The sequence below is a fragment of the Acinonyx jubatus genome, chromosome C1 (genome assembly GCF_027475565.1).
Source record: "Acinonyx jubatus isolate Ajub_Pintada_27869175 chromosome C1, VMU_Ajub_asm_v1.0, whole genome shotgun sequence".
Classification (NCBI taxonomy): domain Eukaryota; kingdom Metazoa; phylum Chordata; class Mammalia; order Carnivora; family Felidae; genus Acinonyx; species Acinonyx jubatus.
In genome coordinates, this window is record NC_069381.1 from 55850199 (window position 1) to 55875961 (window position 25763).

Consider the following 25763-nt stretch of genomic DNA (forward strand, 5'->3'; position numbering starts at 1 on the left):
TTTATAAATGGATTTATTTTATTTTGGGTAGTGTATAGAAAGACAACCAATTTTTGTATATTGATCTTGTATCCTGCAACTTAGCGGAGCTGTTTATTAGTTCTAACAGTTTTTGATGTGAATTCTAGTAGTTTTTGATGTGAAATTATGTCATCTGTGAATAGAGATGGTTTTAGTCTTTCTTTTGTATTTTCTTTTCCTTGCCTAATTGCTGCAGCTAAAAGCTCCAGTACAATGCTCAATAGTAGTGGGGAAAACAGGCATCCTTCTTTTGTTCCTGGTCTTGGGGCAGGGGAAAATTCAGTATTTCATCATAAAGCATAATGTGAACTGTGTATTTTTCACAAATGTTCTTTGCCTAGATGAACAAATTCTTTTTTATTTGTAATATTTTTCCTTTTTTTGAATAGTTATTAAATGTTTTCAAATGCTATGTCTGCATCTACTGAGATGATCTTGTGGTTTTGTCCTTTATTAATATGGTACGCAACATTTATTGATTTTTGAATGTTAAACCAACCTTGAATTTTTAGGGTAAATACCACTGGATACAGTACTTTTTATGAATTGTTGAATTTGGTTTGCTAGTATTTTATTGATCATTTTTTTCATATAAAATAAAAGTGATATCGGTCTATAGTTTTCTTGTGATGTTTTGGTCTGAAATTGCTAGAAGGTAATACTGGCCTCTGAATGAATTGGGAAATATTTCCTCTATGTCTACTTCTTGGATATCGCCCAAAAGAGTGTAGTAATCTAATGTTGAAATTGTGAAATACCTCCAGGTAGTAGTTCAGTGTGTCTAACAGATACAGATGATATTTTGAATTAGATCCCCATTCTGTGTGGAATCTTGGCCAAGTTATTTAAGATTATTGAGCTTCACTTTCCTTATCTGCAATATAAGATTATCAAATCTACACATAGGATTTTATAGAGACTGGTTAGTAGAATCCCTGGCATAATAACTTGATATATGGTCACTATTATTTAAGGAGCATTTTTGCCTACTAATCAATAGTAAGAGCGACTGTCCCATCAAAGATTTTATTTGCACCCGGACTTGAAGACTAAGTAGTATGATAGTTGTTGTATTTGAAATAAAAGTTTGTTAGTAGGGGTATTTCAAAAGGTATCAGAAACCAACCAAATTTTTAAGGAGAACTGTTAGATTTAGATTTTAATTTACGTTTTGCTTCTCATTAGAAAAGTAACTTGGCCTCCCTTTCCTCACTTTTAAAATGGTGCAGATAGTATCATGATGGATGTAGTATTAGGAATAATTTTCCCTTTCCTCTAAAAGTAAAAGGCAGTCCAAGTATGAGTTTCCTTTCTTCCTGTCTTTCAGAGATAGTTTTCCCATCGAGGCTGAATTTTACCAGATTTGGTGTTCCTTCGGGATGTTCCTTAGGGATTCTTTAAGGGTATATTTTCTCTATAATCCCTAATCATTGATACTCTTCCTATCAGGTTTACAGAAGAAAGCACTGCATTTCAGCCAGACTGTGGGATGATGGAATAATATTGTCACACAATTCTTGCAAAGTAGGTTGCCTTTGCTGTCTATTGGTATTTTCTGGTTTACAATACAGCACAGGAACTATGTCTAGATTGTCTGCCATAAGGCAATTATCAGTTTTTAATTAGCCTTTGGTGATATTTTCAAAAGTTTTATTGACTTGGCTATGACAAATATAAAGTGATCAAAGTGGAAGAAAAAGCACTCTAAGCAGCTTGTTATTTTAAAAATAACTACTTATCCACAGGTTTATTTGTCTTAATCCAATTGAATTTTTTTCCTTAAAACAGATTTATTTGTAGATGGGACCTGGTTCTCTAGATCCCCCAAATATGTAGCTCTGATTCTTAGCAGTTTCCTTAATTTTTTCAATCTGAATTTCCAAGTTACTCCCTCTTGTCTGACTTAAATCTCCCTTATTCTAATTAAAACACTTAGGCCCATGTCCCATTTTGGGTCTTGAAAGGTAGCTCCTAAGCCTTCTTGGCGTACTATTAGCAATGATTGTATAGAGAATTCCTATCTTGGTGAAATGGTATTGGCAGAATGTTACTTTGGCGTAATCTATTTCCTATCTTAAAAAACACTGGTGTTCTTCACAGAGCACAGTGCTCATAATGGGCTTCTACAAAAAGAGGGGAGGTGGGCACCCCAAATTGCAAGACTTGCTTCATGGAAAATGAATGGGAAGAAGGCACAGAGTGATTGGCAAATGTAGGAAGGGGCAACTTTAGGAACTCTCTCAAACTGGGAGGCTTTATTAAGCACAAAACTTTGTAATTGCTCAGTACTTTATTTTCTGCATTTGTAAAAGAAATGGATAAATAGCCGTCTTTGTGGAATTATGTTCATATGCCATGTCTAGAGACAAAAACTTACAGACTGATGTTTATCTACAGTCACATATTGTATGTTATTCTCTGGCATTTTTCTTTTCTTTTGTGAAATTTCTAGTTCTAGCTAGGAATGAGCCACAAGGAAACAATGATTACATTAAAAATCCACTGGAGGAAAAAAGATGGAAAAGAATTTGCCCAATCTTAATGGTAGTTGAGCTTAGATGAGCTCTGTATAATTTTACTTTATAATTTCTACTTTTCTATAATTTTAGATTTCTTTGAGAAGTATGTTTCAATGAGTATTTATAACTTTAAAAAATGAGTTTGCATTTTATCTAAATAAAGAAATCAAATGGATACATCAAGTACCCTAGTCAGTCTGTTCCTTCAAGCTATTTTTACTTAGTCAAACACAATGCTGATTATCTTAAATACAATGATATGTAATACTTCTTAGCATAAAATACCAGGATTAAGATGTACAATATAATTTTTTGTCAATCTTCATTTTTTTACATCATGTAGCACATAGGAGAATAATTTTAAAAATAAAAGTACTTAAAATGTATTAATATTGAATGTTAATGATTTAATATTTTCTCTTTTTCTCTCTGTCTTTCATTTAGGTCAGGTGATTGCACAGTGCTTAAATATGATTAACATAAGAGGCAACATACTATAACCCCCTGACATTATCCTATACTCTTATTTTAAGTAGAAATTCTATTTGTGAGTATTTCAAAAAGTTATAGTCACTGCTATATGTAATTGCTTTGATGTTATGTAAGTTTTTAATAACTTAGTCTTTGCGATGTTCTTTGGTTAGAGCCCTCAGTCGATTAGAGATAGGCTTTCTCATTGTTAAATCAGAAATAATCAGTAATTACCTATATTAAATGCCTTTCATAAAGCTTGAGAATCTCAGAGCAGTTATATATACACACATACATACATACATGTGTGTATATATACATGTATGTATGTATGTGTGTATATATACACAATTACTAGAGTTACCCTTAGATGATAGTTCCTGGTTTGTGAAAAAGTTTGGTCTGATATTTAGGAATTAAGCCTTTTTGCTTGATACTGCTTTGACTCAGCAAAGCCACATACAAATCTGGTATAGAGAACTTTGGCTTTTAAATGTTAAAAAATACTTGGAGCAGATAGGTACCTAAAATACACTTTTATAATAGGAACCAAAAAGTTTGATAAATCCACATTCATTTTCTATTTGATTACTAACTACATAGAGTTTTTACTTATGGTCTGTCTGTCTCAGAGAAAGCATGATTATCTAAACACGTACTTTTTTTTTTTTTTTTGTAAAGGGATTGCTTGCTCAACTTTGTGCTTTCTGTAAAATATTGCAAAAATTGTGCGCATCTGCAAGTTAAAACCATATAATACAGCAGGCTAAAATTGAACAGAATTTGATTGCAGACCTGTTTCTCTTAGTTCTGTCAATAGAAATATAATTTGCTGGAATGTGCTCAGGATTTTTTGAACAGCCCATGAAAGGTAACAGGGATGTTAATCTCCACTTCAGCCCTGGCAACTTCACTCAAGTCCTTGGCATTCAGAATCAGAAGATAAGCGGGCTTTTGTCCTGCCCCAGGGCTCACCACCACACTCAGAACTACACCTGTTAATCAAAAGTAAGGAAGGCAATGTTAAATTAAAAGAAGGAGAAAAAATCCCAGGACCATAGATTAAATGTCATTGAAATAATATAGAAGGTATTGCACTGACAAATGTGGTCACCCTGAAGAGGTCTTTCAAACTCTTTATGTTCCCTACAGTATCAGCTTTAGGAAGGAAGTGACCATATCTGTCTTGTCTCTGGGATTGTCATTGGGATACTTGTTATATCCCAGTAGCATAATACAATTACTAGGACAGAGTTAGCTGTTCATTAAAATCTTATTAATTGAATGGATCTGTGCTCTTATCTGTAACATAAGATTTAACATAACTTACTGCAAAAAAAGTATGACAATCAGATGAAAAATATATATTAAAAGACTTTGAAAACAGTAAGGTGTATTATTTCTGTAGTTTCCAAGACCTAGCTAGAAGCTTACTTCCTTCTAGCAAAATGGGAGCAAACATTTTGCAGTTTTGTCTGGGTTGGCTCTATTTGTAAAATTGTTCAGCATGAAATGGCTCTATAATTCTTTATTTTATTCATTTATCTGTGATTTTCCATATTTTAATCTTAGAGAGTATAATCTACCTTCCTGTCTCAGCTAATCAATAGTTAACAAAGATTGATGCTTTGTAATTGAGTTGCTGTGTTACAGGCTGTAGCTCTGGCTTACTATAAAAGAACAAACCCAAAGCAGAGGCACAAAGCCTCGTTCTCATTCTCTTTGATCTGTTAAAATACTCAATTTCTCTCCTTAGAAGTCTACCCTTTTTCAGAAATTTATCTAAATCAGAAAAGGCAAAAACAGAATTCACACTGTTCTCTCTTCACCTTCCCTCCATCTAGAGTAGACAATGATGTTCCATTATGACACAGATGGTGCTTTAATGTTTTCCCATGAGTAATCAGTGATACTGGCCATAGATGAAACTTATTTCCAAATAAGTTTAAATTCTTTAGTGCTTCCCATTCAGTAGTATTAAGGATCACATCTGAACATTAGGGAGTAATCACTGTGGCTTCTCTCCTAATGCACTAACATATAGAATTTCAATGAAAAGAAAGTGTTCAGACATATCCATTGCTTTCATTACCATCATCTTCCTCCAAGGCATCTGGGTGGGAAACAAAGATGGGTTCTGATGGGTATGAATCAGGCTCTTGCCATACCCAAGTTTCTTTAGTTTTAACATTCAGCTTACAGAGCTGCTTGCAAGAAAGAGAAATCGATCAATTAATCAGTCAATGTGCTTTACTTGGCTAGTAGAGGACACAAACTACTTTTCTAGCATTAGGTAAGATGGATTAATTACCCTGTCTGGAACAAAGTGATTCAGGCCAAGTCCATACGCGTATGTGTAAGGTTTCCCACCATACTTCTGGTAATTGATTTGAGGAAACTCAAATGCTACAAAATAGAGGACATGCTTAGGGAAACTCAAGTTAATTTCTGAATGGAACAGTTTGTTCCCTCGCTAAATCATCTCACCTTGGCGAGGCCCTGAAAAGAGAACCTCAGGTTCCAGCCAGATAGTCTCGTCACTGCACAGAATTGCAGTGGCAGTTGTGTTGGGGAGTGTGACTAAATTCTTGCCTGTGTCAGCCTAAGGAAAGAGGATAACAGAAACCTCAGTGAGAAGGAAGGAAAAAATCAAGCCGCCATAAATGCAGTCTTCCTGAGTTTTGTCTCTTGAGTTCTTTGTTTCTTAAATCAATGTGTAGGGAGGAAAAGTGCAGACAGCTACAGGCAAGCAAACCCAACCAAGTGCACTACTGGGAAGGCTGTCTGTGCCTGTGTGAGTCACTGCCTATGTGTCCCTGGGAAAGTTGGGTAACCTCTAGGCCCTTAATCTTCACACGTGTCCAATGAAATTGTCCTCAAAGAAAATTTAGGGCTCTAAGGGAGGGCCTCTGAGGAAAAAAAAATGTTTTCCTGCAGAATGACAAAAGACTTCAAATTCTAGGGATTCATTTAGTGTTTACCTGTACTATAAAGATACAGTGTATCTTTATTGCTGGGATATATTTTGATTTTGCTTGAAAAAAATCATATAGTTATGTTGTCAAAAAAAATGCAGAAAAACTCTCGGACCAGATGTTGTGTAAGATCTGTCAACCCCTTATCCCGCCCTGTGATTTTCAGATTATTTAATGAAAGGATGCCATGAGGTCTTTCTAGGAACATATTTATTTACTAGTATGTATATCAAATACATGAGTACATGTTTTGTGCTAGATTCTGTTTTAGACATTTGGGATATTTCAGAGCATAGACTCCCTCTCCTCATGAAGCTTGAATTCTAGTTGGGGAACATAAACAATAAATATAATTTAAAAGTGTATAGTGTGTCATGAGTACGGGGAGAAAACTATACAGCAGAGTTAGGAAGATCAAAAGTGTGAAGGGTAGGTGAGTTACAATTTTATTCGGTGGTGAGGGTGGGCTTCATCAAAAAGGTGACATTTGGGACAAAACTTGGACGGGGTGAAGAAATCAACAGGGCAGGAAGAACATTTAAACAAAGAGAATAAACAGTGCAAAGGCCTAAGGTAGGAGGATGCCAAATATAGCTGAAGAACATTAAAGAGACCAGTGTGGCTGCAACTAATTGAGCCTGGGGAAAAGGAGCTGGAGAGGAGGGTAGAGCTGTCTTGTGTACAGCTTTATAGGTCATTGTGAGCACTTGGTCTTTTACTCTGAGTGAGAGATGGGAAGCCGTGGAATGATTTGGGCAGAGGATTGGCATGCTATGATATTTAAAAGAATCACTCTGGCTGCTCTGTCGAGACTACCCTTGGGAGTAGGGGGGAAGCAAGAATGCAGTTGGGGAAACTAGTCTGTCACGTAGTGGTCCAGTCAAAAGAAAACAGTAGTTCAGACTAGGCTGAACTGGAGTTCAGACTAGGTAGCGCTGGAGTCAGCGAGAAGTGGAAGGTAGGGTCATGAGGTTTTCCTGATAGATAGGCTATGGGGTGGGGAAGAGGCATGAAATTAAGAGAGGAGTCAAGGATGACTCCAAGGTGTTTGGCCTAAATAATTAAAGGTTGGAGCTGTCACAACAAAGATGGGGACTACTGCAGGTGGGGGTAAATGGTTTGGTAGAGGAAGAGGAGGAATTTAGATTTTGTCTTACTAAACTTGGGCTGTCTATTGGACAGCTAAATGGAGACTTGGAGTTGGTAGTAGCATATATGAAGCTTGAGTTGAAAGGAAGTTGAAAATGTGAATATAGGCTGCTTTAAAGTATGAGTCTTTACAAAAGGAATGAATGTACAAAAAGAAGATAAAAAGAAGGGCTGAATTCTAGTGCCCTCTCGCATTAAGAGGTAATATACAAGGAGAGGAACGAGGATAGCCGATGGGGCCAAGAAGAGTCAAGAGAAGGATTTTGTAAGAGGCCGAAATAATGGTAGGATATGAGTGATCCAGTGAGAAGGGAGAGTAATGATACAGGAAAGGGGGAGAATTGCTTGGGTGATGTCCTTGAGTGGGTAAGGAAGGGAAAATGGGAAGGATTAGTTCTGGGTGGGATGAAAGATAATTCAATACAAGTACAGATGCTGGTGGGTGGGGAGACGTGGTGGCAGGAGTATAACGTTCTTTTTTGATTTCTTTCATTTGTTTCAATAAAATAGGAAGCAGAGCCATCAGCTGAGTATGAGTGTGGAGGTGGGAGGTGTTAGAAGTTTGAAGAGCGGAGGGTGTGAAATGCTTAACTAGCAAAGTGGGAGAGTAAATGAAGTTGAGAAATGTAGCAGTGAGGTTTGTGGTCATGTATTTAAAAATGAACCAATTAACATGATTGTGTGTTTTCAGCACCTAATTTCAGCCGTGGAGGTACAAGTGTAGAGTGGGTGGAGAGTTGAATTTAACTAGGATTGTGGTTTTGACAAATGAGTTCAATAAAGTAATAAAGGTAAGAGAAATGAAGATCTAAGATTATAATTGTTGACAATGGAATTTTAGTTAAGTAATGAGTACAGGTAAGTTCTCAGTGGAGTGAGGTATAGTGAGAAGGTGGTAGGTTCAGTGGATTGGAGGTTCCTGGAAAGAATCACAGTAGGACAAGTGATCTTGAAAGATGGGAGGTGATAGTCAGAGTATGTCATGCACAAAATTAAGATTTTGGAAGGAGCACAGTCATAGGTAATGGCAGGGTCAAGTGTGTGACTATGGGGAGTGAGTGGCTGAGATAGAGTGGAAGACATGATCAGTGCAAGAGGTCAAGGAACTGAGAGGACAAGTTGTTGGAAGAATCACCTATGATGTATATATGGAAATGACCAAGAGTCAGGAGTAGATCTGGGGAGTGTGACATTGAGCCAGGAGGGGAAGTGAGTGAGTGGTGGTTCGTAGATGACAACAATAATGAGGGAATGAGAGGTGTATATGCCACTGGACTATATAATTCGTTGAAGTGAGATTTAAAATTGGAATATCTAAAGAGTGGATGGAAGGAACAGTGAATCTGGATGCAGAAAAGTGGGACAAAGAGAACCCCTACCCTAACCCCAGGCCAAGTGATATAAGGGCTGTAGAAGACTGGAGGTTGCTGCTGGAGAGATCAGTATCCTCGGAAGAAAGCCAGTTTTTGATTAGAAGAAGAAGAAGGAGAAGGAGAAGGAGAAGGAGAAAGAGGAACATTCTAAGAGGAGAATGGAGGGGATTTTTCTGGTGGTGTATTAAGAGGTGCATTAAGAGGAAATAGTAGAGGAAGGGGTGGGAGATAAAGAGCAAATAGAGAAATGGAGAGAGTTTTATGAGATTTTGTGAAATGGAGTGTTAAGTCACTTGGTGGTTTTTAGGTAGAAGAGACCAAATGCTAATGTCAGACTTATTTATGAGCTTGTAAGTTTAAATTGATTATCTTACTTCATTCTATCTTATTTTTTCTATTGGTAAATAAAGTTTTTTATGTAAGAAATCTGTAACATTACTTTTGCTTTCCCCAACAAACTAGCTCCTCCTTTTCATCCCCCCCCACTTGTTTTTAATAGATGCAATTATCCTTTAACCCTGAAATCTCACTTCTGAGGATCTATCCTCTTCATATATCTATGCATGTATGAAAGAACACATATACAAAGTTATTCCTCATAACATCTGTAACAGCCAAATATTGGAAACAATTCTGTTGCTCAGCAGTGTGGGACTTGGGTGTGTTCACAAACAGGATACTGTGCAGTTAAAAACAGCAAGGTCTTCTGCATATATTGTTAAATGAAAAAAGTAGGGCACTGAACAGTGGATATAGAAAGTTTTTGTGTATGAGAGTGGGAAATAATAGTTACGTGTGTGTGTGTGTGTGTGTGTGTGTGTGTGTGTGTGTATTCTTATATTTGCACAAACAAACCAAAGAAAAGGAAAGACATGAAAAGTTACACATAGAAAGTGAATGGAGGTGGTATGGACTGGATGTAGACAGAAGTTGGAGTGAGATTTCCCAGTGTGTACTTTTTCATATCATTTTGATTTTGACCATTTGAAAGCACTGCCTATTCAAAAAAATAAAGATGTATTTTAAAGATGCTACCATTAGCTTAATCAGTAGACTGGAAATTTCACTCATCTTGTACTCTTTCCTCTCCTTAGCCCTTCCCTCAATCTCTTTCTTATCTCTCCTTCTCCTAATTTATGACCGATATTTCCCTTCACTGCCAAACTTTTCAGTGTGGACTACAGGAAGTGCTCCCACATCCTACCACTTGCTCATCTTCAGTGCCTTGAATCCTGATTGCTGCCTCTCTCACCCTCCTCCCTTTGGAGATCACCAAATCTAGTGTGTGGTTTTTAGTCTTCATCCTTTTAACTTACCCATAGGAGTGGGCACTGATGAAACCCTCTTGCCCTATCCAATGTGGCATTGCCCTCTCTTAGCTCTAGCTAGGGCTCTTTAAAGACTTTTTCTCTCCCTTTCTGTCTCCTCTTTTTATACCAACTTCTGTACATGACACTTTCCCAAACTTCCATGCCTGGCCATCTTTTCTTCTCTCAGCATTTTCTGGGCTATCAAATTCATTTTTAAAATAAACAAATGGGTAAGTTTCTTTTAAAAAATGTATTTTGAAATGAGATTTATTTTTTCCTGTTAGCAGTCTCATCTGTGTGTTCTCATATAGTTGATCATCATTTCAATATCAGTAACTATCAATTCTAATTGATCTCCCAAGGCCCTGCATTGATGTATGAAAGCCCATGAAGCATATTTCATGAAGATGTTTTGATACTGATTTTGTTGTTGTTGATGATGATGATGATGATGATGATGATGATGATGACAAATATTTATTTAGCATTTACTTTGTGTCAAGGGCTCTATTTAATAACAGACATATATCAACTCATTTATCAACCACAACAACCCAGTAAGATGGCTATAAATAAAGAAAAGGAAATTTAACAAGGTTAAATGTTTCCCTTTACAGACCAAGAGAAGGAAATTTAAGGTTAAATCACCCAGCTAGTAAGTGGCAGAGCTGAAACTCAAGCCTGGCTCTGTTTGACGTGAAATCAACCTCCTTACTCGTTATCCTCTCTCTTTCTCATAGTTTTGCAATTCATATTTGTCCCCACACCTGCTCTGCCTGTTAACTCCCTGTTTCCAAAGGTATCACTATTCTAGACACGTAGGCTTACAGGATCTCTATGATATTTTGCATATCAAAGATTTAATTCATTCCTCCATCCAATCAAATGCAAGACCCTTGTAATTCCACCTGTAGGAGCTCTTATATTTGTCTGTGTTTGCCTGTTCCTGGTACTACATTTTTCTCTCGCCTGAGTAATTTTAATTGTCTTCTATCCCAGGTCCCCATCTCTGTCCTTTTTACACTTCCAGTAGCACTTATTCAGAAATTTATTTTAGAAAATCAAGTTATTAAAGCTGCAAATGACCCTCATTATTATGTAGTCCACTTTAGTTAGGTTTCAGAGCAGGCAACTGAACTTACAGTGATTGAGTGACTTGTTCAGGGAAGGCGGACATTTAGTAGTAGAGAGAACCATGCAAATCAGCACACTTAGTACCCAGTCCCCTAGCTCTGAATATGGTTTCCTTCTGCTCAGAAACCTTCACTGTCTCCCATCACCTGCCGAATAAAGTACCATCTCTTATCCTGGCCGTAAAGCTTTCAAAAGAGGGCACCTGCGTGGCTCAGTCTGTGGATCCTCTGACTCTTGGTTTTAGCTAAGGTCATGATCTCACAGTTCCTGAGATCAAGCTTCACATAGGGTTCTGTGCTATCAGCTTAGGATTCTCTTTCTCCCTCTCTCCCTCTGCCCCTCTCCTGCTTGTGCTCTCTCTCAAATAAGTGAACTTAAAAAAAATGCTTTCAGAGATTACCAGCTTGCTTTTTTTAAAAGTTTATTTATTTTGAGAGAGAGACTGAGTGTGAGTGGGGAAGGGACAGAGAGAGGAAGAAAAGAATCCTAAGCAGGCTCTGCACTCACAGAGAAGAGCCCCAAACGGGGCTGCATCCCGCAAACCATGAGATCATGACTTGAGCCAAAATCAAGAGTCAGATGCTTAACCAACTGAGCCACCCAGGCGCCCCAGCCTGCATTTTAAGCTTTTTTATCGCCCCTCCCCCCACAACAATGTATTCCACTACTTATGCTTATGTTCCAACTAGTTGGATTAAGTCAGTTCCTGCTGCTTTTCTGTCCCTCCCCACTTCTCTGTCTTTCCTCAAACTATTATTTCTGCCTTAAGTTGATCTGCTTCAATTTCATCTCTTCTGCCAGAATATTGCAAATGACTGTGTTCCATGAATCTCTCCAAACAAGTGTGACTGCTCCATCCTCTGAATAGCCAAAGCAATGTATGCCTCCCTCACACTACTTGTCTCATGCTGACATGTGTTATCGTTACTGAATCACCTTCCTCCTCCCTACCACACTAGGTGATGAGTTCCAGGAGAGCAAGAGCATATCCTATTGATGTACGCACTGAAATAATTTAGTACGATGCTGTGTTACAGTGGGTAATTAATAACTATTGGAAGAAAGTGAAGGTAGGGTCTCGGGTGACATTAGCCATTTTTCATCATCACTGAAGTTCCCTATTTTACAATTGGGTGGTCTTTCTTCAGACAGTGATGGCTACACATTTAGGAAAATCTTTCCTTTTTCCTCTTTTTGAATGTGAAGACACTGAGGTAAGGAATATTTAAGTTAAATGATCTTATTTTATTTCCTTAATTTAAAGATGATTGTGATTTTACCATTACTAGTCAAATAAGAGTTCACTAAAATCAATGGACTCATGCATTTGGTATTTTATGGGCACTAAACTACATATACCAGAGATATGCTTCCTAAGGGCCAAGTTAGAAGTGCTTAAAGTCCCATATAAAATCATTCCAATCTGTCTTTCCAGTCTCTCTGCCCCATGCCCATCTCCTCTATGCTCCTAATGTATCAGCTCCACCAACTTCTTTATACTTCTGTATCAAGTTTTGCTTTTTTAATCCCTCCCTGCCTTTGTAGAAGCTCATTTACTCCACCTCAACCTTCTCTTCTTTTCTCATTCTTCATAGAGCTTACAAGCTTGCTTAAGAGCAATAGTGTCTAGTTCTAAATTGGGTTTATTTCCCAGTACATCTGATCTTAGCTTTGAGTACAGTGTTTTACATTCCATATAGCTGTCTTACCCAGTGTGTGTCCATGTATCTATTGTGAAAATTATATTTGTCTTGATTTTGACTGGTATTCTATCACACTAAAATTTCTTGACGTTAATCTAATATTCTAAAAAGAGAGCCACTGAATACAAGGAAGAAAAAGCAGAGATGAAAAGATGACTGCCAAAGGCTATTAATGGTGTTTATCCTGTGGTGGTATCTTCAGATGGTTTGCAGAAAACCAAAATAATGGGCCGATTTCCCTACAGGGGTACTTTTTTAAGCTTCATTTCTTTAGAATTTCAAATTATTTGAATTAAATTATTTATACTATTGACAAAGGATCCTAGGCATCAGTGGTCTGCACTATTCACTGAGAAAAAATATTTTTAAAGGATTTTGCAAATGAAAGAACAGCAGATTTAGAATCAAAACCTGGTTTTCATTTTGGCTCTGCTGCCATTGGCTTTTGCTAAGTCATGTCACTCTTTAGAGCTTCAGTTTCCTCATTTGTTAAATGAGGGTAGTTGAATTAGTATATTTTTAAAGTTCCTTCCAGCTCTAAAATTTCAAGAATTTATGTATAAACATAAGGCAGGAGAACAAATCCTGAGAGAGATGAAACATTCTGGTTATATCTGAAATCTGTGTAGAGGGTGGTTACCTTGTCAATATTCAGAGGAAGTACGTATCTCCTGACTTCAGGCTGGGGAGCCTTTCTGGCATTTTTTTTCACTTCTTCCCAGTTCTCACGTAAATTGGCTAAATATAGGTAATTATACACAAATTCAAATCTGCAAAAGTAAGAAGTCAGACATGAGCGCAGACAATTGCAAATGATTTCGGAGAGACAATCCATGCCTTTTAAAAGAACAAATGCCTGCCTGTCCTTCATTCTCCAACTCAGAACCTGCTAATGACTCAGGTATATTAGAGCCATAAGCTGCTGCCCATGCTCATGCTGCATGAAAAGCAAGCAAGCAAACAAACAAACCTGCCTCATGGATATGTTTAAATAACAGCAGACTTATATGATACTTTCTGTTCTGCTTCTCCATCATCATTCCCTCTGTGTCTTTAGAGGCTACTGTCTTTTTGGTGACTCGGTATTCTGAAGAAAGCATGCCTTTTTCTTTCAAATCCAGAGTGGGTGGAGTTCAGGCCCCCCCCGCCAAGGGATCTTGTCAAGTTGCAGTAAAGTTAAGTTTAAATTTACTTATCAGGTCATAGCACTTTTTAGTTTTAGGTCAGGTTCATAGACCTGATCGGTTTTCAGTCATTAACCGTGGTTTTAATATTCAGTTTGTGAGTGCTTCTGATTACCTAGCCTTCCTACTGCTTTCTCAATTATATTCTGCGACTTAAGCATACTTTATTTTTCTAGATGTAATTCAGATTAAATATTGAGAGCATCGCTGAAAAATGTCCCTAATTTCTAGGAGTGACTGGAGACATAATATTATCCAATGTCCTTTCTTACCCTTTCCAGCAACAGAGATCCACAATCAGAAACTCACTGTCTTCGTAAGTATTGATGTGATGGAAAAGATTAAAAGAAGAGGTCCTGTATTTATTATTGAGATACTTTCTTCTCTTCTTGTCAGCAATATGAAGCCAAACCTTGAAAAGTGAGGAAAATATTTTGATGGATTTAAAAAGGAAAACAGCATACATTATGAAACACCTTCTTCAGAAGCATGAATCTGGTAAGTAAATGTAAGTCTTACCCCCATGGTTTCATTGGACTCAAAACAATCCATGTAGTTGGCTCCCCAAAGACTCCATGAAGAAAGGAACTTGAACAGGTTAATTTTGACTGGCGTCTCCACAAAAACAATATAGTTGGGAGTCAAACCAAAACTGTTTAGAAACACAAATAAACTTGTGAATGGGAAGGACTGATTTTCAAACCACAAAGAAATACGTGCACATGAGGTATGCTCAGTTATATGAATCAACAGTGCCTACGTGAAATTAATTACATTTAAATTTAGGTTTCTGCAAGAAAATGTCATGATCAGGATTGGTATCAAAGGTAGGCAAAACAGATCTTTAAACTTGGTTTTCCTGAAGATTCATAGCAGGCCTTCAAGTTACCTATGGACGTAAGATGGCTTGAATCGGTCACTGCAGGGGAATTGTACAACGACCTCTGACTTGCTTATTGGATCTTCCTTGTCTGAAATAAAGCGGTTTTAAAAGGCTTTGGAAAAAGCCTCTCTTTTCTCTTTTAATACAAAGCATTTAGAACAGCTCATGCAAGTAAAGAAATACATTTCCAGATCTTGATTGTTTTGTTTTGTTTTGTTTTAGAGCTTATTTTCATTTTCTCAGTCATTGGTGTTTCTTAGGGAAATTTCATGAGAAGCTGCAGTCACCCAGGAAAATCCAAATAGCAGCAGATTTGGAAAAGTGCACTCAAATAGTGTTGTGCAGGCAGAGTACAGGGGAGTCACATCGTACAACTGGAGGTGGTAGGTGCTAAGGGAGTAAAGGAAAACTTTTGTATGGTCAAAATGCCTTTTATGATCTCTTAAGTTTCCTACAAAGTACAGTATATGTGGGTTTGTGTCATTAGCTCTGTACAGTAATTCTTAAGCACATAAAAGTTTGTTTACTGCTAGGTCAGTGGTCTTCAAACCTTAGTGTGCTTCAGGATGACATAAAGAGCTTCTTAAAAATCCTCACTGCGGGCCCACACCCAGAATTCCTCATTTAGTCAACCACGGGTGGGGATCTGGATTTCTAGCAGCTTCCCAAATAATGCTGCTGATTCAGGAACTATATCTTCAGAACCATGCTACCCAATACTAAACAAAAATCCATTTTTATTCAAATAGTTCTGTCACCAAGATGGTTATCAAATTTTTGGCAATGAACGGAGGATGAATGGAGAATTCTAAAGAGTACTCTCTTTCTGTCTTAATATTCTTTCTCTATAATATTAACATGAGTTAATAGATTTGTTTGGAGTTTGGGGAATTAAACACACACGAAATACTTAGTACACTTTCATATATGTGTACGTGCAATTATGCATACATATAAGTTTGTTTAAAAATTTAATCTTGCCTGGCACATGAATAAGTGCTCAATAAACATTTCCTGAATTTTAATCTAACTCTTATATGATCAAATACACATATGCACAATATTTTTGAAACATTGTAGAAAACAACTTGGCCACTTGCTTTCTATATTTTCAAGTTGTCATTTTCTGCTATGGTGCCCTTAACCATCGGTCCCTGGTAGGATAGGGGCAAGGGCAATCTGAGAATAATTTCACCATGCATATATAGTGCTATCCTGGTATTCTGATCTGGTATTCTGTATTTCTGGTAGCTTTCTCATAATATAGATACTTGTTTTAGGAGGAGTCAAATTGGTAAACTGACCTGCTTGTAGTGGAGGGATCTTTACAATATTGTAGGCAATTGAAAAATTTTTCCCAAAGCAATTACCAATGTTGTACACAGTTCCATCACTTTCAATATGGGGGTGAGCAGTGGCTCCATTGACAGAGACATAGTTGCAAAGATCAACCTATGGAAAGAGAGCAGAGGTCATCCATGTAAAGAGAAAGATTGTATTACCCCTTTGGTCTCTAGGTCTGACCTCACTGCTACCACTTGCAGCCTCACCCTAAGTGCATTTTCTGTTTCTTTGCATCTTTCTGGGTTCTACCCTCTTTCAGGTCTGCCTGAATGCCCGTTTTCAGTGCAGAGCTCTCCTCTGACCCCCATGCTGACTCCCCAACACCTCTGAAATCTTGGAGATGTCCCTGGTTGTGCTCTTCAGTGTATACCAGATGCTACTCTAGTTAGCCACTTTCCTTTTGCGCATGCAGGTTGTCCTCAAAGTGGTAATTTGAATCTTGGGGTTTCTTTATATCCCCCTTATTTTATTAGGTAAATTGTGTGAAACTGCTTATGTGCAGTAATTTTATTTTACAAAAATGGCAAATTTGTATAGTATAATCTAAATACCAAACCTGTTGTCTTGCGGAGAGTATAAATTTGGAACTGAAAGAAACCCCAAGATTCTATTTAGTATAGAGTCTTAACCTAAATAGACTTCAGGAGAACCATGAATCTCCTGGAATTAAATTAAATGCAAATGTTTTTGGAGAGAAGATTTAGCGCTTTAATTCAATTTGGAGTCTCATAAGAAATTCAGAATCACAAATCTAGCATAAACCTCTCTGTTTATAGAAAGAACAACTGAGGTCCCAGACAGGTCAAGTGACTTTTTCAAGGATACAGAGCCACATGCTGGCAAAATCAGCACTAGAATTTCTATGTGGGACTGGCTCAACACAGATTTATCGAATGAATAATTGATGAGGTATATATTTATTTAACCACAATTCTTTCTATTTGATTAAGAGAATGTGTTTTAAAGGGAGTTTTTAGCATTCTTATTTAAATAATAGGCAAGACATTCATTCATTTATCAGGTACTCATTGAGCTAATATTACTGTGCCAGGGTCTAGGAAAACAGAGATGGTCTTTGCTTTCAACAACTGTAGTCTAGACTTGTGCTGTTCAATATGGTAGCCACATGTAGTAATAAAAATGTGGATTAATTATGATTAGATAAAACTTTAAATTCAGTTCTTCAGTCATAGTAGTCACATTTCAAGTGCTCAATAGCACTTGGACAATGATGTATAGAATACTGCCATCATTACAGGAAGTTCTATTTGATAGCGCTGTATATAAAATATAGTACATTGCTGGTAAATGCAAAATGGTATCTGTAGAGAAGGGTCATCTAACCCAGACTGGGAGATTAGGCAGGGCTTCTCAAGGACAATGACTCCAACTAATGCTTGAAAGACAAGTAAAAGTTAATCAGGTGGAGAAGGATGACAGTGTGCTCTAGGGAGTGGGAACACTGATGTACAGGCATTGAGTTGTGAAATAGCACGTGCTGTTTGGGGATTACTAGTCATCGAACATGGCTGCTGTCAAAGGCATGCATGCAGGAGGAGAAAGAAGAATCAGGCGGCCGCAAAGCCCTGTTTGGACTTTATTTTAGAAACTGTGGATGCCTCCGATACTGTAACACATTTATGCCTGAATTTTAGAAACATTGCTTCTACTGAATTAAGGAAGTTGTATTTAAGAGAATCAGGCTAGAGGCAAAGGCACTGGTTAGGAAGCTATTTTAGTAATAGTAATAAAAAAGTTTCAGATTTTTAAAACTATATTTTTATATGAAGTCAAGGTACAGTGCTGTTGACAATGGAACCTGACCCCTAATAAAGGCTGTTTTGAAGCCATACATGAACATTATATTTGCAATTATATTCCCATAGCAATTTGAGTACAGGTTTACTTATCAGAGTTAAATGAATGGTTTAGACCTCAGCTCCATGGTGCCTGGGTGGTTTAGTCGGTTAAGCGGCTGGCTCTTGATTTTGGCCCAGGTCATGATCTCATGGTTTGTGAGATCGAGCCCTGTCACACATGATGGGCTCTGCGCTGACAGCAGGGAGCTTGCTTGGGATTCTCTTTCTCCCTCTCTCTCTGCCCCTCCCCTGTTCACTCTCACATGCTTTTTCTCTTAAAATAAATAAACTTAAAAAAACAAAAGAACTCAGCTTAAGTTCTTCTCTAAATGATCTAACACATACTCTTATATGATTACAAACATACATTAAAAACAAGAATGAGCTATTGAGAGTATATGTTAAGCCTTAGTAAATAGTCTGCTGAGAATGATAAATCAGCTATTGATATAGAGACTTAGTGTTGGGACTATTATTCCTTTCTATTTACACTACACTGAATTTCTAGTTTTGGTCTTAAATTCCCCTAACTGGTCTCCTAACCATCTCTTATCTCTTCTTTCTTCCCACACACTTTCCAGATTAAGTATCCTAAAGCACAGCTCTGCTTATACCATTTCTCTGAGCAAAAACTTTCAATAGCTTCCCATTAACTCAATATTCCAGATTTTTGTCTTACCCATGTTGTCTTACCTACTGATGTGTCCTTTGCATCTAGTGTAAGTTTTGATACATGGAAGGGACTGAATAAATATTTGTGTCACAAATGAATGAATGAATATGTTAAGCATTTTTAAAGATTTTCCTTCAACCCGTATTATAAGTGTTTAAAATTTCATAGATGAAGGAACAAAGTTTGCCCTCTCACATTAGGTAGTAGTTGATGACAAAGCAAGGAGGTGAAACTTAATCTATCTGGCTCTCATGTTCTTTCCCCCAAACTGCACAATTAATGGTAGGGTGCAAATTCTAAAGTCTTGAGCAATGTTGCCTGAGCACTGTGTCCTACCTGTTTAATTGTCTCCAAGGTCTCAGGATTAATCTTTGTAATGAAGTTGGTCTCTGTGCAGGCATAGTAATCTTCCCCTACTGGGTAGATGTTAACAAGGGCATTGTCAGTGACCTCCACACCTCGAAAGTAAGAAAAAAACCTGCAGAAACAAATGGAGTTTTCAGTCCAGTAACTTCCAAGCCATGAGAGAGAAGGGCTAATGTAAAATGTCTTTAATAATATGCCGTTGAGTTTCAGTAACCTGGAAAATATATTCTTGCAGGGATCTGGGAAAGCACAAGTGCCAAATTCCGTTATGACGATCCTTTTCTCAGTCATTGCCCGAACGTAAGCATCAGTGCGGATGAACCTGAAGGACACAGAGACATGGCAAAGAGTCATAGGCAGGGCCAGTCAGTATGTCAGGTCACTTTCTCAGGGTGACTAAGAAAGAAAGCGACAATGCTGTGAGCTTGAATTTATGCCTTACAAACCTCCCAGTGACAGATGAGGAAATTGAGGCTCGTGGCTTGGACTTGCTATGTCCAAGCACGGAAATTAAGCGGTTGGCGTCTGTAATGAAGCTAGGTTAGAACTCAAGTCGACCCAAGCCAGGAAACACGCATTTCTCCATATCACACTATGCAGTGTGTAGTTCACATAAGACCTCCAGCTTCCTGTAGCCTATAACCCATCAACTACACTGAGTGGAGAAATACAGAACATGGTGTGTTGAATTATATTCTTTTCAGTCTCTCTTTGTCACTCTTGTTTTTTCTTCAATTGTAAAATTTGTTTTGCTAGTTTTAAAAGTAGGGTATTCTTGAATCCAGTATCTTGCACAGGCAGAACTCCCGAACTATATCCCATACATTGCCTAGGATTTCTCACATGGAAAATCAATTAAAATCTGATTTTGCACTTCCTGCAATCTGTATAATAAGTGTTTAAAGTGTCATAGATGAAGAAACAAAGTTATGAAGAGGAAAAAGTACCAAGGTCTTTAGTGAGCATATGAAAGCTTTCTCTGACTTCTTAGCTAAATTTTTGCTTGATCTGATCGAATTCTCTTCTATTACCTTCTGAGGTATCCTGACTACTTCAAGCCTCCATTTGCTCTTCAGAATTCCTGATACCTGTGGTGATCAACAAAGTGTCTAACAGGTCTGAATATTAAAGCATAAGACTATTTATTGTGGTGTTAATGGGTACTTCCTGGAGTGATGGCTTAAGCCTTCAAGCCTTTTAGCAACAATCCCCTGTTTTTAGAAAACTTCTCTTTCTTGTATTATTATGACATAATCTGGTCCTTCCCTCTTTGTGCCCCACTCCCTCCTTCCCAGGGGCCTTTCTGATTATTAAAAAAGAAAAGGAGTCAAGAAAACCAATGGTCTAATAACTATAACAGCAACTGTAATAATAACAACTTATTATTACTGAATGCTTCCCAGGTGCTTCATTTAATCCTTGTAATGAACCCTGAAGTAGACTCTATTATTTCTCATTTTAGAGATGACAAAACCAAGAATTAGAGATTAACATCTTGCCAAACGTTGCCCACTTAGATAAATAGTGTCTGGTAGATATAGAATTTGAAGTCAGGCATGTTGGACCCCAAAGCTCTAGTTCTTAGGTTCTTTATCATGGCACACCTCCCAGGTACCTATGCAAATGCACTGGCCCAGTGGATTCTGAGAGTAAGCAAATATATAGGTCTCCTCTTGGGTTCAAGAGGTTTAGAAGCACGTAGGAGGAAGAGCTGAGCTAGGTCTCACCCCTAGGAGTAGGACCTAGCATTCTTTACCTTCTATGATATGTGACATGTCCTTCTTTAAAGTCAAACTTGTGCAGGAGGGCTTGCCCATCAAACAGGTGGTAAAATGGTTCAGATCCAACTTCAAAGAGTCCTGGCCCACATCGAAGGAGACTGCCAGTGAGCCAGAGGGGGATCCTGCCTGTGATGAAGGCGAGACATAGAACATTGCTTCTTACTCCTGCCCTTTGCTGTGCTCATCCCTGGTAAGGTGTGGTGATTATATTAGCAGCTCAATTGGGCAGCCTCTTCGTAAAGCTGGCAGTGATTTTCATTCCCAGTTCTCATGCTGGGCAGCCCTGACAAAAATGCCTGCTGACTTGACTCTCCTTTTACTAGGAGACCCAAGTGGCAGGAAATGTCACAATGCCTGAGTTTGGATAAAGGGTTGGAAGGAGCAAGGAAAAGGCCCTTGAGGAAATGGATTCTCTACCTAACAGATTTCCCCAGGTATCAATACATTTGCCTTTTAAGAAAAAATTCAAATTTCTTGATATATTTTGATGGAGTGAGGAATAGGAGAGGTAGATTAGGAGCAGGGATCAAAACACTATAAAAAGATATTTCAATAGAGAAGAGCATTTAAATGGAACAATAATACTGGCTTTTTGAAATCTAGAGTCCATTGAGGGTATGGGCTACTGTCCAGATGAAGGTTAACCTGCTGTAGCAGGAATTGCACAGGGCTGGGTGTCAGAGACCTGGATTCTGGTTCAGGATTTGCCATGTGACATCTCTAGGGCTCAGTGTCCTCATCTGCAAAATGAGGGGTACACAACAAAGGCCTAAGACTTTTAGTTTAAGCGGTAAGGTCTGTGCCCTTTTATCTATTGAAAAGTGCAGTGTTTGCATAATCCTTACCAACTTTTTTTAAACAAATGGATTATTCCCAACAGTTCAGTTTCAGCAGCCTGCTTCCTAAGAATTTATATTTCTGATAAAAACTTTAAGAGAGCATGACTTAACTAAAGGCATAACATTAATTTCATTGCTAGAGCCTAAATTGTTAGAATCTAGCTGAGAAAGAGCATTTGGCTCATCTCTTCTATTTTACAGAAGAGGAAATGGGGGGTGGGGGAGAGACTTGCCATATCCAAGCAAGGATGCTGTACGGGTCATATGAGGTCTTTGAATGATGCTAACAATGGTAATAATAACTACTTATTGATTGCTTTGTGTTGAATACTAGGTGAATCTTTCAATTAGTCTTAATCTTCACAACATCCCCATGAGGGAAAATTTGGTTTTTGATAGGTAAGGGAACTGAGGCTCAGAAAGTTTAAGTAACTTGTGAGATTCACAGCCAGTAAAATAATGGAGCTGCAATTAGCACCTACATCTGTCTGACTCCAGAAACAATGTAACAGGCACGAAACCTACCACCCTTTATTGTAATGTTTCCAGATGCTTGTCACCCAGTCCTCACTTATCCGGACACTGATGGAACAGACTTTTATAGGAAATTTACTATGTGCCAGACACTGAGTTAGGCACTGACTAGTTTAAAGATGACAAAGGTGTAGTCTCAGTCCCCAAGGGATTCCAATCAGGCAGGATTTTTCCACATTAGGGAAATAAAGGGTAAATGAGAGGAAATAGGTTTCTGATACAAAAAGGCCACACCTCCAGATTCCCCTGTCTGTAGCCCACCGTGGGAAACACTACTGAGAGATGCCAATGAACAAAAGCCAGTGAAGAGGGATCTCGACAAAAAAGAGAAGATGGTTTCAAGACCGGTGAGACCAACCTGTAACATGAGCTGTGAGTGGTGAGGACAGTTCCTCCACAGTTTCAAACAGTTTCTTGTAACCACCAGCAGGATGTTCAACTCTGAAAAGGTGGAATAATGGGGAAGAAGCCCATGTTGATACTCAAAAAAGTCCACTGAGACAGAGGCACAGCTTCAGGAGAGAAGGCAGTCTCTGGATCAATGACAATGCACCACTGCCAGTCTAGCCTTTGCTGGGAGCACATGGTATTTGGGGGCTGGAAAAGTCACCAGGCTTGCAAGGCAGGGCCCCTGGGTCAGTCCTCCACCTTTGATGTGAAGGGAAATGACCTCCCGTTTAATGTCATGGTGGACTTAATTCTGCCTTCTGCAGTTTTCCCATATTTCTGAAATCAACTAATCCTGTTGCTATCTCTTGACTTCCCGACAGAGTCCTTCCCACAGAATTACCCTGCCCTGTTGCACTGCTTTGTTGATTCTCTTGCTTCATAAAGAATCTCCAAGAGTAGGGAGATGACAGCTTTTTGGGTTAGTAACTCATTCTCTGTTACTCACCTATATTATACTATCATCTCTTCCTATCATCTCATTTCTTCAACAGTCTCCAAGAGTTATGGTGCCCTTTAAAAATAGTCTGACTAGGAGATTCAGGTAATATTCTTGCTTATTTTCTGCCTCCTCACTTTGGCTCCATTTTAGAACTTCTTAGAGTGGGAACTCTGATCAGACTCCCTAATTATGATAGCCATCTTTTATTAAGCACTTACTATGTGCCGCACACCATAAAAAGAACTTTGTATGCTATTAGCTCATTTATGTCACAACACCACAATGGGTAAATACTTGTATGCTCATTCTATATATGGGAAAACATAGACTACACAAAGTTAAGTAATTTGTCCAAAATCACATAGCTAGGAAATGGCTGGAACCTAGACCTGCCTCATTACAACCTTCATGCTCACCACTGCTTTCAAGGCCCAGTCACAAAAATCCCACAGTAATTTAGACCTAAGTGCTAGATATATGCTTCAATATATAAATAGGAAGAAATTTTCCCTGTCAAGACTGGAGGCCTCCCATAAACAGGCCATCAATCCTCTTCAGGACCCCTTGAAATAGCCCATTTACTATCGACCCACTAAGGCATTTAAAAACATCTCTCAGAGATACTTACTGGATGGACATTTTCTCTCAGTGAAGGATTGAGAGTTCTGGCACGAAGTGCAGAATGAGGAAGCAAGTCCTCAACCAGGGGCCTTTATATGCCTTCTAAGTCTCTCTAAAAGGAGTTAGGGCTTTCCAAACCCTTTCCCACCCCCTCAGCTGAGAGAAGGGGAACAGAAGTGGCTTTCAGCACTTAGATCCTCCTGATGCTTGAGCATTATTTGGGCTTGCCGTTCCCATAACAGTTTTTTGGCTGTTTTCCAGAGACCTCAATCCTTCCCAAAGAGAATGACAAGTGGATTGGAAAGAAAGAAGCTGTGTGGGAGTGGCTAGCATCAGGCCTGAGCTGATCCGGGTCACCCCACTGGAAACTGGCACTATTCTCTGGCACTCACCTCCCTCTACCACCTCTGTGCCCTCATCTTCACCCTCATTTATTCATTCACTTACATCTTTTTAAAACATCTATTACATATCGTCTATGGGTCAGACAGGGATGGGCATTGTCCCCATCATCACAGATGGTGTAATTCTGCAAGGAAAACAAGAAACTAACAAACTACTGAATAAAATTTTTTAAGTGCCATGATTGGAATAATCATGATATGGAGTGTTATGGAAGCATATTGCAGCACCTCCAGCCCTCTCTGGCTGCTTCATTGGCCCCATTCAGCACCCCAGTTACAATGAGGCTGAGGACTTTATGTCCTTCCAGTTTGCTAAGGATGAGCCCTTTTCATGTCCTTGCCTGTCACTAATGCTTGCTTGCTCTCCACCTCATCTTCCTGTTCATTGGTATGTGGGGAGACCTCAGAGAGTAGATGGCCTTATTTCCTTCACATTTCCATAAGCCTCAGTTTGCCAGAACAGACATGGTACTGCCTACTGGAAATGGACAAAATATATACTATACAAGCTGATGACTTTAACATTTTTTGAGGAACTCATTATCCATTTTGAAATTAAGAAGTAGTTATGGCTATTCACCCCAGAGCTCTTAAACAAAATGATTAACCTGGGCATCCCGAGACAGAAGGCAAGAGCTTATTTTTCCAGCTTTCCTTGCAGTGAGGGCACAGACTTGTGACCTGGGCTCCACCAATCAGAGGAAGGGGCAGGGGTACTCATGGTAGTACCCAGTGCCCAACACCAGCTGTGTCTCTGCTCATCCAAGGCAGTCATAGTGCCTCCATGGAGCCATTCGACAGTGGGGCTTGGTGTATTATCACTGGCCTGGTATTATCCAAGCCCCATCCTTTAGCCATCTCAGGGATTCTATTAGCTACCTAATATTTAAAATATTTGTGTGCTGTTTGATTAACTGAAGTCGGTTTCATCGTTTAGAACTAAGAGCTCTGTCTCTGTAAAATGTTGATAATATAGGATACTGTGGTATCACATAGGATGAATATCTATATTGGTATATGGAGGTCCCAGAGGATTTTTGAGGAAGTCTCTAAGCTGAGATAAGAAGAATATGTAAAAGTTAGCCAGTCAGAGGGCAGGGAGAAGAGTGTTCAGGCGTGGCTGGTAGCATTTACAAAAGTCTAGAAGTGAGTGTGATTTGGGGAAATGGTGAAAGATGAAGCTAGATTAGAGATAACCATAGGCCAGATTATGTAGAGCTTTGTAAACTATGTAAAGAAATTGAGACCCATATCTTGAGAACACAAGGAATCACCAAAATGTGTTATTCAGAAGGGTGACACAATCTGATTTGCATTACTAAGACTACTTTACTTACATTCTATATATTGGAAAGGGAGATTTGGGCAAGATAAATTACAGACCAAACAAGTAAAGGTAACTGATGTAGGGGGATGTGTTGGGGTTGGAGATGAATGATCAGATTCAAGAGATATTCCAGAGATGGACTGATCAAATTTTATGATTGGTAAATGCATTGGAGAAATAAAAGGTAGAAAAAAGGATAAGGATAGATTTCTGGATTGAAATATGGTACAAATACTTGAAGTACATAGTGTGTGTGTGTGTGTGTGTGTGTGTGTGTGTGTGTGTGTTAGATGTTTTAGCAATGCAGAGAGAATGAATTCTGATTTTTATATATTTATTAAAGAAAGAGATCACTGGGGGCTGTAATAGTTGGAAGACTTCATAGGGAAGTAGAGTGAGTTGGA

General features: G+C 38.5%; 1 protein-coding gene across 3 annotated transcripts; it reads right to left on the minus strand.

The window, feature by feature from the left end:
• Window positions 1-2339: 2339 nt before the first annotated feature.
• On the minus strand, window positions 2340-23772 carry RPE65 (retinoid isomerohydrolase RPE65). 3 transcript variants are annotated; one of them, XM_015080884.3, is made up of 14 exons: window positions 23636-23764; window positions 22477-22559; window positions 20721-20871; window positions 19179-19286; window positions 18935-19076; window positions 16027-16174; window positions 14729-14810; window positions 14359-14491; window positions 14112-14251; window positions 13296-13425; window positions 5499-5613; window positions 5323-5417; window positions 5104-5215; window positions 2340-4006 (listed from the first exon to the last, which is right to left on the minus strand). In XM_015080884.3, exons 1-14 carry the CDS (start codon window positions 23644-23646, stop codon window positions 3855-3857), a joined length of 1602 nt encoding a protein of 533 aa, XP_014936370.1. In that variant the 5' UTR covers window positions 23647-23764; the 3' UTR covers window positions 2340-3854. The 3 variants fall into 3 exon arrangements, 2 of the variants coding, with proteins under 2 accessions (XP_014936370.1, XP_026914699.1); XM_027058898.2 differs by lacking the exon at window positions 20721-20871 and having other exon boundaries at window positions 23636-23683; XR_008294941.1 differs by lacking the exons at window positions 2340-4006; window positions 5104-5215; window positions 5323-5417; ... (1 more) ...; window positions 13296-13425; window positions 14729-14810 and having other exon boundaries at window positions 14235-14251; window positions 23636-23772.
• Between the last annotated feature and the right edge of the window lie 1991 nt (window positions 23773-25763).